The sequence below is a fragment of the Alosa pseudoharengus genome, unplaced genomic scaffold (genome assembly GCF_046254945.1).
Source record: "Alosa pseudoharengus isolate Yale_2024_CS ecotype anadromous, Long Island Sound unplaced genomic scaffold, YU_APseudo_1.1 YU_APseudo_1.1_scf_10, whole genome shotgun sequence".
In the NCBI taxonomy this organism is placed as follows: domain Eukaryota; kingdom Metazoa; phylum Chordata; class Actinopteri; order Clupeiformes; family Clupeidae; genus Alosa; species Alosa pseudoharengus.
Window position 1 is genome coordinate 17787493 of NW_027468565.1, and position 12887 is coordinate 17800379.

The 12887-nt window shown below is 40.4% G+C and overlaps 1 protein-coding gene and 1 long non-coding RNA gene across 3 annotated transcripts; both read left to right on the forward strand.

Annotated features, from left to right (window-relative positions):
* Nucleotides 1-1008: 1008 nt before the first annotated feature.
* LOC143102604 (uncharacterized) lies at nt 1009-6341 on the forward strand. The gene is made up of 3 exons (XR_012982609.1): nt 1009-1077; nt 2589-3595; nt 5008-6341. It is a non-coding gene; the product is annotated as an uncharacterized LOC143102604 (long non-coding RNA).
* Nucleotides 6342-7543: 1202 nt separating this feature from the next.
* On the forward strand, nt 7544-12879 carry LOC143102594 (tubulin polyglutamylase TTLL13-like). Of its 2 annotated transcripts, XM_076266309.1 has the most exons (6): nt 7544-8519; nt 8794-9114; nt 11225-11413; nt 11597-11834; nt 11968-12156; nt 12443-12879. In XM_076266309.1, the coding sequence occupies exons 2-6, from the start codon at nt 8996-8998 to the stop codon at nt 12518-12520; spliced, it is 813 nt and encodes a 270-aa protein (XP_076122424.1). In that variant the 5' UTR covers nt 7544-8519; nt 8794-8995; the 3' UTR covers nt 12521-12879. The 2 variants fall into 2 exon arrangements, with proteins under 2 accessions (XP_076122424.1, XP_076122414.1); XM_076266299.1 differs by having other exon boundaries at nt 7544-9114.
* The last annotated feature ends 8 nt before the right edge of the window (nt 12880-12887 follow it).

A 12887-nucleotide genomic window follows, 5' to 3' on the forward strand; every position in this document is an offset into this window, starting at 1 on the left:
AGGCCTACACCAAATGTTGAAAATTTTTTTACGTGTGATGAAGTCTTGGGTAGGCTATGCTATTCACCTATTCTGATTCTGAAGGAGAATATCTGCCTTTTGGAGATTATATTATGATCGATCAGCTATTGACAGTGATGGTCACGGTGCGTCTGTGAATGAAGGTGCGTCTTTGCGTACGACGGTGTCCACTAAGCATACCATGCTTATTTCGACCCTTTGCCCAAAATAGCTCGAGGTGACAGTGGTAATCATGATGATAGTGTCCGTAATGGACGTGGTACAGACAGCTCTGAAGAACTACAAAGTCGCCCGCGATAGGAACTGATTTGACCAGGCTACTTTATTGTAGACCTATAATAATGGTGTGTGGAACAGGCTAGTAATAGTTTACTATTGTTACATCTTAGGCCTACTGTTTTCCTTTTAATTTGTTATTTGGGTAATATGACAAAAAGAAAGTAAACCTGCTTAAATAGTTCAACATCCAGTATTTACTGAAAGGTGCATAATTTGAGGTGCTTACCATCCAGTGACAAATTAGATGGGTAAATTTACCCCCTTCATAAACTTTTGTTTATAATCAAAGATTTTTACATTTACAGTAGGACTTTATCTCTGACCACTTTCAAGCCATGGCCTTTTGAAATTTTGATATGCCAGGTTTAAATAAGTTATGAGAGGAAAATATTTTTATTTGGTGTGAAACACACACATATCTGTTTTTATGCTTTTTTGTTTCTTTTCATAATTTGTATTTATATTTATTTTATCATTTTATAGCACAGGTGTCTAAAAATAGATAAAAAGACTTGCACTTTCTGTTTTGTATTTGAAAATACAGTATTTGAAAAAAAAAAACATTGCATTTTAGGAAATAGCCATTCTTTTTTGTATTATTCTTTTCTCTGAAGTATATATACAATATTTTACTATATCTGTCTATGTCTGTGTCTAGTTTGTCTATAATCAGTTGTGTAATGTTTTGTTTTGCTATTCTTCTGTTTCAGGAAACAGCCACTCCTGCAGACGGGGAGAGATTGCCTTTACCAGATGCTCCAAGATTAGTTATTTAAGGTAAGTGTTCCAATTTAGCTTTTTGGTAGTGGTAAAAAATCGAAAAGGGCAACATAAGACCATAATAAAACTTAAGAGGAAATGTATTATGTATGATATTTGTCTTTTGCTGGGTGTTTAATGTGGCAGATGTCAATTTTGTTTGTAGTCTGCAGTCCGAAAAAGACCCATAAATGAATCGGCAGTGGTGGAGGAAGTACTGAATCTCAGTACTTAAGTAAAAGTACAAATACACAGAGAAATATTTACTTTAGTAAAAGTAAAAGTACCACAATGACAACCCTACTTAAGTAAAAGTAAAAAGTACCTGCTTTTAAATGTACTTTAAGTATTAAAAGTAAAAGTATTTGCATAATAATTTATTCTCTTAATATCTATATTCTAAAAGAAAAATTAGTATGGGCTGTGGCATTTTAATTAAGCTAGTTTTAGGTTATACTCGACTAGATAGTTTCAAGCTAATGCAATTGTGCTTACCATCTGTGGCCCAGTTTACATTCTGACCTACAATTCTAGAGACTGTAATTCTGGTCATCTACTAGGGTGATCTGCTGAGTAAAATATCATTCAGCAAAACACGAGAGCCTGAAGTTTAACGGGGTAGACAAGGGAAACGTCGGGTGGATCGTAATGCCAATTCTGCTGATTGAACAGAAAAGTTGCTGAGGAAGGTGTCTTCATGATTAGGTTCAGTTTCACTTGCGCAGACGCACATAGTAGACATTGAATGAGCGCTCACATTTCTACCCCCAATTGTAGGCTATGCCTCTTTATTTGATCACACACAATTAAGAAATATTTCCTAATCTGGAAAATGCTACGTTTTTTTCGGCCAGCGGTTCTATAATAGTCTACCATTCATTTGTGCCGCAAATGATCAGATGTGTGGCAGAAGCATGGGCATAGCCTGTAACTTCGCTGATCCGCGGATAGCAATCTCATCGGAGAGGAGGCCTTAACGCTGCAGATAACAGACAGAGAAAGGCACAGAACACAGTTGCATGTACAGTGTAGCCATGGGTCTGGTGAATATAGCCTACCGAATGCAGATGGCTACAAGCTCACGCTTTGCCTGGTCTAGACTAGAAGCTTATATTTAAAAGATTTAGAAGCTGGGCACGTAGCTCCAGAATCTTTGGTAGCAACCCCGCCCCCTGGTAAAACAAACGTGTTTGTCAGAGAGAAAAAAAATCTGATCATAAAATGTATTGTAAAAAGGAACGATGGTGTTGTAGAAATGTAGCGGAGTAAAAGTACAGATAATTGCTGTAAAATGTAACGAAGTAAAAGTCAAAAGTATGCACTATAAATTCTACTTAAGTAAAGTACAAATACGTGGAAAATTTACTTAAGTACAGTAACGAAGTATTTGTACTTCGTTACATTCCACCACTGCGAATCGGTGTGCCCAAACCTTTGACTGGTAGTGTCTGTGTGTGTGTGTGTGTGTGTGTGTGTGTGTGTGTGTGTGTGTGTGTAGAACATTTCTTATGTTCTTGGTTTCATTTCAGAGAACAAATTGGTTTCCAACAAATGGGTGCTAACCATCGAAAAACAAGTGGTGATGACCCCACATTCAAGCTTCACTGCAGGCCTGGCCACATTGTTTGCAACCTTCTATACCAGTGGTCCCCAAACTTTTTCTTCCGAGGGCCAGCTTACTATGCCTGGCTCTAAGAGAGGACCAGAGACTCGGAGTATATCAGTAACCATAAATAGCTTAGTGCTGTGAACAGCAGTCTACCTTAGTTGAATATTCCATTACATTTAATCTATAGGCTATTGCAATTTAATACCATTGTTAGCTGTGTTTATATATCATGCCATATCAGTGTAAAATGTAACTCAAATTAAATAATACTAATAAAAATACTTTTGCATTCCCATAAGTATTAGCAGGGAGTCCCAAAAGTATATTTTATTAAAAATGTGTGACTCTGAACATTTTAAGTTCTCAAACTATGAGAATTTTATGAAGTGCTGAAGTGGTCTGAAATGACCACCATTCTAACTTTCACTCATCTGAACTTGTGACCTCTTTGTATGAACATTTGAACGAGTGAATACAAAATAGAAATAATTTTCCCAGAAAGTCCCAGAAATATGACTTAAATAGAAGTTAGTTAGTTATTAACAATTAATTGATAAACTTTTACAATACTTTGAGCACTGATGCAGCAGTCAGCATAGGCCTCTTAGATTGTTTGCAGGTAGGCCTACATTTCTTTCCGTTTTTGATGGCAAACGCGAAACAGCGCCAAAACAACCACCAGTGGACAAAAAGAGTATTACATGTGTACTGTTAAGACTCGCCATAGAGAATGAATGGGGGAAATTGCGGAGGTTATAGTTTGACGATGTTGTACTCCCGTGCGGGCCGGTTAATTAATATACCACGGACATGTTTTGGGGGGCCACCCAAAATGAGGTGGCGGGCCGTAGTTTGGGGACCACTGTTCTATACCTTCAATTTGGAGTACCAAGAGGAGGCTTCATGTGTCCTTGAATTCATCCAAAGGTAATTATAATATGAAAAATATGATGACACAGCTTCTTGAGTGATAGCCTAGTGTTTGTTTTAAAGTCTTTTCTTAGAATTTTAATTAGGCCATGAGCTACAGGGCCTTACAATCACCCCCTCACCTCCCAAGGGAACCAACTTTTTTTTTGTAGGTCTGACCATGCTGAACATGAATTTGAATGTTAACATTGAACATTTTGGGTTGAACTACCTGTTTCAGCCCCATGAATAGATTTACATTGAAAATCAATCTATTTTAATACATTGTTAATACATTAGAAGAACATCACTGTCCATGGCATAGAGGAAGGTGTGTCTTTGTGTGTTTAGTCACAAGATAGATATGTAAATAATAGAGACCAAAATGTATAAGCTTCTCACCAGAGTCACCAGGCAAATCAAGTAGAAAGACTATTTTGGTCTCTATTGTTTTAGGAAAAGCTAATTAAACCACTCGAACTATACATTTTCTGAAAGCTTATGCCCTCTACATGTAATGAAACATGCAAAGACAGATGTCACACCTTCCCCTATGTCAATGTCATGGACTGTCATGTTCCTATAATGCATTTCCAATGTAAATCTATTCATGGGGCTGAAACAGGTACTGCAACCGAAAATGTTCAATGTTAAAGGAGAATTCAGGTGTGATATTGACCTAAAGTGTGTTGAAACATGATACCAAGTGTGAACGTATGTCTTATAGCTCATCTCAGCTTGTCCCCTGCACTCCGAAATCTGGCGCTAGTTAGCCGATGCTACCAACAGGTTTTCAAAGGGGGGGCCTCGGGCATCGGCCTAGCCATGCAAATATATCACAGTTTTACACCATTTACGAGGCTCAAAGTAGCTCCACACTTCATTGGTAGACTTCCGAGGGCCCTGACATTTAAAACGAGACATTGAGAACTTGTAGTAGTATGGTAGTTTATTTACAAGACGATTTATACAGACAGAACCTTCAGTAAGTTTACCGTTCCCCGCCATCTTGAATTTAGTCACGATAAGTCGAGTGACGAGTACGAATGAACAGGTATGATAAGGGATCAGATTCAAAAGTAACTTCCAGTAGCAGCAACTGGAATCCATGCATTTCCACGGAATTACTTTCGTAGTGCAGGGGACAAGCCGAGATGAGCTATGAGACATACGTTCACACTCGGTATCATGTTTCAACAGACTTTAGGTCAATATCACACTGGAATTCTCCTTTAACATTCAAATTCATGTTCAGCATAGTAAGGCCCCGTAGCTTGCGGCCTACATGTACTGTGTATGTGAGTAAATACCATCTGGATCTGGAGACTGCCCACCACTCCATCATTCATCTTTTAGCATATTTTATCTACTTTTCCAACCCTCTCACCACCACTCTTCCCCCCTCTCTTACCCTCCCCTTTTTTTTGAAGGTGCTTTGTGGGAATCAACCCAGACACCGGCTCTAAGGCTTCAAGTGGAAAGAAAAAACGTCACACAATCAATGTAAATGTTTGCACTCTTTTACGCAAGCTCATGGACTTTGACTGGCTTGGTTTTTAGGCACTCGCAAAGCCATTCTCTCATTTTCTAAATGTTTTTTCAATGTCTTATAATTTCCAGGCATTTATTGCTTTTGGTAACATTTAGTATTCTTGTTTTAAAAATCCACTCATGGACTTTGACTGGCTTGGTTTTTAGGCACTCACAATGTGTTTTCAATGTCTTTCAATTTCCAGACGTTTATTAGCCTAGAAATCTAGACGCACCCTAGCGGCGGCAAATTAATTTGCTCAGCCTGTACGTCTAGTAGCAAACCATAGGGATTTCTATTGGCTGACGCCGTGGACGCCATCCAATCACAGCGCTCTATTTTGTTAGAGAGTCTAAAAGGGGGGCTTATATTAACAGGATGACGACAGTCCTGCGACGGTGAACAAGGAAGGTGGCTATGGCGAACGAAGAGCGGTTGTTTGAATCGGCGTTGGCGTCAACTTTGGAGGAGTTGGACTTGTGCTTTTCTTTGAAAGTTGAGCAACACAATGCACTTAAGTCATTCCTTTCGAAGAAGGATGTATTTGCCGTTTTGCCGACCGGATACGGATATGGTCGTAGCGCTGGCCTATTGCATGCCTAGGCAGTTTGAAAGACAATTCTCTGCCCGCCCCTTGGATTAAGCGAGGTGAATGGGTCGATTCCAGACTATACATTTCAATGATATAGGATGGCCCACCAGGCTAGACGTTTATTGCTTTTGCTAACATTCAGTATTCTTGTTCTAAAAATCCACGCAATGTTTTGTTATTGTAAGTGCATGCTACCAACCCCAGAATGTTTGTGTCCGGTTTGTGGTGTATTGGCTGCGTTAAAAGCCCTATTGGCAGCAGGAAAAACAATGAGAAAATTTGGTGCAACATAGACCGAATTAGTGGCCCGCCAGCTAAAGCTAGGGCACTTTCCTTAAGTTTAACCCCATCAGGTTAGCCTTAGCTACCGGGCCATTATTTCGGTCTATGTTGTCCCAAACGTTTTTTCTACAGATAGCACTAAGTGACGTTAAACAGCAGGGCTATGGATCGAATAATGGTGAAATTATGCTGAGTTTGAGTTGAATGAATGGCATTCTTTTGCTACATACATACAAATAAAGTTGAAGTTTAACTCTGAACCTTCTCAGTCATCATTATGGATTAGCCTAACTCCAGGGGATTAGTTTAGTTGAAAAGCATTTAATGAGAAACAAGATTAGGCATGTTTTTTAGTCATTCATTTTACAGTACTTTTAGCATGCAGTTTTTTTTTTACAGTAACTTACAATAAAGTATTGTAAAGCAAATTAGTCACAGGTTATACATTATTTATTCAGTTAAACACTGTAAAATAATGTCAATAAATCGCAACACAACTACAGTATTATACATTATTTATTCAGTTAAACACTGTAAAAAAACGTCAATAAATCGCAACACAACTACAGTAAGGTACTGTTTTTATTTTACAGTAATGTATTGTAATTCAGTATTACTGGACATTACTGTAATTCTACAGGTATTAGCTGGCAACTTTATTGCCAGTAATTTACTGTAAATTTTACAAAAACATTTTTACAGTGTAGGCCTACTCCAAAAAGTCCCCCCCCCCCCCCAACCATGTAACAGTGGGAGTTTCCAGCAAAGATCTTAGAGCTGAGTGCTCTAGAATCTTTGATTTCCAGAGAAACGAGCATGCTGTTGTCATAGAGGAAAGGGGACTGTAAATAGGAAATTGGTTATTTTTGTATTGGTAAATAGGAAATTGGTTATTTTTGTATTTTACATCAATAGATAGATAGATAGAGAGATAGATAGATGGATACTTTATTGATCCCCAGGGGAAATTCAAGGTCTCAGTAGCATACAGACAACACACACACATTCACTAACAGCAGAAAAAGTAATTCAAAGTATATAATATAAAAAAACATCTAAGCAATAAGGACAGTAGAAGATAAAGAATATACTAAATATACTAAAATACAAATTATACTAACTAACACTTAATCTAAATCAATTCTAAAAACAGTATCCACATAGTGGTGATTAATCAATCTAGAGGCACTTGCAATGACTGAGGTAGGGACTGAGCCTATGATTCTCTGTACAAGATGGACATCATTTTTGTAGTGTGAGCAAAGGCTACGCCAGTCTGAAATGCTGAATAGAATTTACAAGACAGAATCCCAGATAAATCATATGTGTGGCATTGACACCACAGACAACTGGCAATCAGAAAACTGCAAGTATAACCTTGAACAGAAATCACCAGAGAACAAAAAGAAAAAAAAGTCAAGGTATCTTTACTTCTCAGCTATAAATTGTGCCTTTATGAAGTTTCAGTGCAAAAATAACATGCCTGCGTTTTTACCCATTTTCCCAGGGCACTTGGAATCAACCTTGTTTGTTGCAAGTGTATGAATGTGGTGAGCACATTAGTAAATTTAATTAGAACTTCCTGCTAAACATTTCTCAAGGGTCTTAGTCTGAACCTCAGTTTTAATTTTAGTAATAAATGAAGAATTCAAGAAAAAAAAAACAATAGCATTGATATTCTAGCTACAGTAGGTAAAGAAAATGGAAATCTGTGGGAGATGTAAGTGATTTGTGTATTCAGTTAGAAAAGCAGCCCTTGCGGTGGGGTTACATGAGGTTGGGGACACAGAGGACTGGATTGTCTTCTGGACTGACTGGTCTGCCTTCATGGACCGCATCATGGACATGAAAAGGTAGGCTATCAGGTGAGGGAGTGACCTTGGCTGCAGGACACTCTCTATTGACTGCTTACTGATTGCTGCTGTGTAATCACGGCAACCTCGAAACCTCAATCGCATGCGACGCCTCTTTCCCAAAGAATACAACATCTTCCCAAAAACCTGGTGTTTACCTACAGATAAGACCCCCACACAGCTTCAGTGTGTGGAAAGTACACTGTTTACTGTACACAAACACGCACACACAGTTGAGCCTGATGCTAGTAAGGGTGGGGGTGTGCTGCAGATTGAAGAGTAGCCTATGAAATATTGAGCTGATGATTCAACTGATATTATTGTGTAATGCAAAACATTATGTTGGTAAAGTTACATTTGTCAGTTGTAAATAGTTTGTAAGAGAATAGTTATCTCTCACATACATATTGAAAAGCCTCTCACTAGACAGAAATGGCAAACGGGAAACCTAGATATATTATGGAACATTATCTCTGTGACTTGAATGACCATGACCTGAAAGTATTATGGTATGATTCACACTATAGTTATGTTGAGTTCCAAGGATACTGTCGAATGTGGAAGCACAGAACGTTTATCTGTAAGCCTGACAGCGGATGCCAAGGCAAAGGCATCTACATCACCCGCCAGCCCCAGAGCATTGGCCCAGATGAGCACATCATCTGCCAGGCTTACATCTCCAAGGTAACGGCCCTGAGGCAAGCTCCTTCTGGCACTGTGACCACTCAGCTGTTTACAGGCTGCTGCTGACATCACATCTTTCAGTCATCACACAGTTACGTGTCTTAATGGTTCCTTTGAATTGTGTATATATGGAAGTGTATAGGTTCTGCTGGAACTAATAAGACTTTTCTGTAATTAATGCTGACATTTTCCATTTTGTGTTATAACATGTGCTTCTCTCTCCCTTTGTTAACACTTATATGAGGACATGTTTTTGTTTGTGTGTCTGTTATAGCCCTTCATCATTGATGACTACAAATTTGATTTATGGCTGTATGTCCTGGTGACGTCATCTGATCCTCTCAGGATATTTTTGTACAAAGAGGGCCTCGTGCGCTTTGCGACATCTAAATACAGGAACCCTCATAACAACAACATAGTAAGATTTACGACAACACTGTCCTGGAAGATATAGCCTTCTCTGTAACCTGGGTCTTATGTGTAATTGGTTGTACTCTCTTATTTTTTGGAGTGACATGTGCATGCATCTCACCAACTATGCCATCAACAAACATAGTGAGAACTTTGATCCTGATCACCAAAAAGGCAGCAAGAGGTAACTGTTCAAACTGTTGTAAAGACAAGTCACCAAAAGGGGGTGGTCATTTTTAAATAATCTTTGCTGTTGTTAAATGACAATTTTTGGATCAGAAAGCTCTCATGGCTGAGGTCCTGGCTAGGACAACACTCATATGATGCTCAGTCCGTGTGAAACGACATTGAGGATGTAATTACAAAGACGATTATTGTTGCGGAACCCGTCCTTGTTTTAATACAATTGATCCAATATCTACTAATATCTGTCTTTTAAACACAAGAAAAGCCTCATTCAACTTTGATACAGTATTTCACTTTGAATCTGTGTTGTTCTTGAGGTTTATCTTGATGACACTTTGGATTGCTTTGAAAGTGTATAAATGCTTTCCTTCCAACCGACATTCATGCAAAATTCATCCAGTATACAAGGAATGTGGTGATCTGTATGTTGACAGGTCACCTTCTGGTTGTTAAGTGTTGACAGTAATGCGAGAGTGAAGGTGACCGGTTACGATTGTTTTGTGGGGGATGGGGGCCCATCTGAAGATGAAGAGTGTATCTCTCAGTCATAAATAAGTAACTACTACATAAACTATTAGTGTCAGGTGGTCAGGCTAATTGATATGTACTGTATGTGTTCATGGAGGAGAAGCGTGTGGTTAAAGAACGACTGCTGCAGAAGCGTCAGAGTTCCTCACAGTGTGTGCTTCTTTGTTATGGTAGAATAGACATGTGTAGAATTAATAAATGAAATTGCGTAAGGGATAATGTATAGAACGCCGGTCATTATGGGGAAAATAAGTCCCGACAGGGCGAACCGGGCGGAGGGGTCTTGTTTCGCCCTGAAGGGACTTATTTTCCCATAATGACCGGCGTTCTATACATTATCCCGCTTATTATACGGCTACTTGCCAAAACGAAAAAATAAACTCCATGATATGTCTCTTTACACTTATTTGTTACCGTTTCGTTGTGGCTTTTGCTGAGAAACAAATAGTTCGCAACACACGCTGAACTTGAATCAAACATTCTTTAGAACACAGCTGATCAACCGTCTGCTTTCACTTTTGAATGAAGTTCCAAGCGCAAACTCCGTTGCCATTGACAACGGTCATTCTTGTTTTCAGAGATCCTTTCCCAAGAAATAGAGTGTGCCAGTGACTTCCGTTTTACTTCCGCTACAAGGGACCTGTCTTTAAAAAAAATATGAACGGGAGTTAATGGAGAGATAACAATTATTTTTTGGTCCATTTTGAATTGTGCCACGAATTTCACATATGATGTGTGTGAATTTAAAAGATAATTTTTCACGTCAAGAAAGTACTGTTGTTCGATAGACTTCAAAAGTTATGTTGGTTTTGTACGAATCCGCTCAGTGGACTACATCTCTCGTCTCGAACGATGTACGTCACCAACGTAATGAAACGATAAGATTAGAAGCTAGCTGATAGCTGTTATGCTAGTTAACGGTTGCATCTTGCTGCCTGCTGTCACTTAACAGTATGTAATGTACAGTCTATGGACGAATACAACTTACCTGATGTGTTTAATCCTCTGACTCGTGGTATTTTCATCGGCAAGGAAAGCCCAATTAAGACCTGTTGCTGGTATGCTTGTACATCTAGTGTGGCTGTGAATGAGCTAACGTCACTAGCGCGACTGATGGGTTTGTAGTCGTTGGAATTACGATATTTCACAATGTTGTAATTCAATAGTTACGAAACAAACTGCAAATGTCTTTACATGAAAAATTGTCTTTAAAATTGACAAACATCATATGGGTAATTCAAGGCACAAGTCAACCGGGACCACAAAATAATTTCTTTTTCGCCATAGACTGGCGTTCAAAATTTTTTGAAAGATAGGTCCCATGGAGGCAAGTGGAAGGGGCGTCACTTGCACACTCTATAATGACCGCTAGAACTTTCGGAAATCCCATTCAAGTCAATGGAGCGTTCTACTTGCATTGTTAAGAGCCGTATAATAAATCTGGATAATGAAGTCATGTCACATTCTTTAAGACTTGAACAGTATCAGCAGTGCTTAAGATATGGGGAGTGGCAGGTAGTTTTTCAGCCCTCTTTGGGTCCTTGATGTAAAGTTGCCAACCTGTATGGCTCTGGCCACAGGAGGGAGTTCATTCTAAGTAGTCAGGCATCGTGGCTGGCCGAGGTGGAACGGCACGAGGAGCGCCACGCTGGAGGCTTCTACAGGATCTACCCCCACGGCAATGACCACAAGTACAGCCAGTTCCTTCACCAGGGGTCCAGCTACTGCCAGGAGACAGTGACCTCCAAGGCACATGAGGAGTACGCCAGGTAAGGCCACAGACACACGAGGCACATATAAGGTCAAGGAGAAAGCACTGACGGAGGACGCATTCCAGCTCTGTGGAATGAGGGAACCAGGCTGTCCTGGCTTGCTGATGGTGATGACATAGAGGTGACTGTGGTGGTAGATGGTGGTAAGGACATGACTGCACCGTGTCTCATCCACTGTAGGCGAATGGTTCAGAATCAGCAGGACAAAGATATGGCTGCCCGGCCCTGGTCACCAGGGAAACGGTGGAGTCGGAGCGAGGGCAGAGGTCAGCAGGGCGAGTCGCTGGGGGAACAGAGCAGGAAGAGTAGTGGTGACCTCCAGGGGGACGAGAAGCCCGTGCGGAGGCAGCCCTCATCTCTGGGCCCACGCGACTGGGCCTTCACAGGGAGAGCCAACCAGTCTGGCTCAAGCAATTGTGTAAGCTGTGTGTGTGTGTGTCTGTCTGTGCCTGTGTCTGTCTGTTAGTCGACTTTTCGTCCGTCCAAAGTGTATTTGGAAAGCCAGAGAGAGGCATTCATGTGTGTGTGTGTGTATCTGTATCTGGCTGTAGACGGTGTGGGACTCATACGAGACCAGGCTGATTAGTGAGGTGGAGGAGCTGGCGAGACAGCGTAGTCTGGCACAGAGGGACATACTTGTGAGGAAGTTGGGCTTGGTCAATGCCATCCAGAGTCTCCTACGGCCCAGAACTTATCACTGCATACCAGCCCAGACTCACCACCCAGTCAGCCAAGAACCGGTAAATTGCCAGAGTTGGTTTTAGGACTCGTTTAGAGGAAAAGATGAGTCCAGATTTTTTCACCTTGTATTTTCCCTCATAATGAATAAAGTTTGTGCTGTTTTTAGGCTAAATAGATTTTTTTAGTCTTGAGATTTGAGCTCTTTGTACTGTACATTGATCATTAATTCATTCATTCATTCATTCATTCATTCATTCATTCATGCATTCAATTGTGTATTGTTATGCTGTGTGAATCCTTTTCTTGAATACCTGTCTGATGTGGTTCCTCCTTCTTGTGTTCCAGAGCCTACAACTGCAGGAGCACAGCTTCATGAACACAAAGATTCAGACATCCTCTCCCCGCCACACTGTCACCCGTTAATCCGGCCGCTTCTCCACAACTCCACCCACGGTTCTTCTGTGTCATATATGCCGATGCAGATCGACTTGCCAAGGCTGTGCCAACGACAGAAAAAGGTGGTTAAAGGGTTCAGACCTGATCAACTCCATGTCCGTGTGATCAATCTGGACATGCCCGACTCCGAGAATCTGGAACACAGACAGCCGACATTGCCCCCGAGTAAGACAGCATTTACAGATATGTGCTTCAAAGTTTAACTTTTAATGCTTCTTTGCACTGTGTGTGTGTGTGTTTGTGTGTGTGTGTGTCTGTGTGTGTGTGTGTGTGTGTGTGTGTGTGTGTGAGTGATAGTCTCAGGCCACTCTGCAGGCCTGCAGAAGAGTCATAA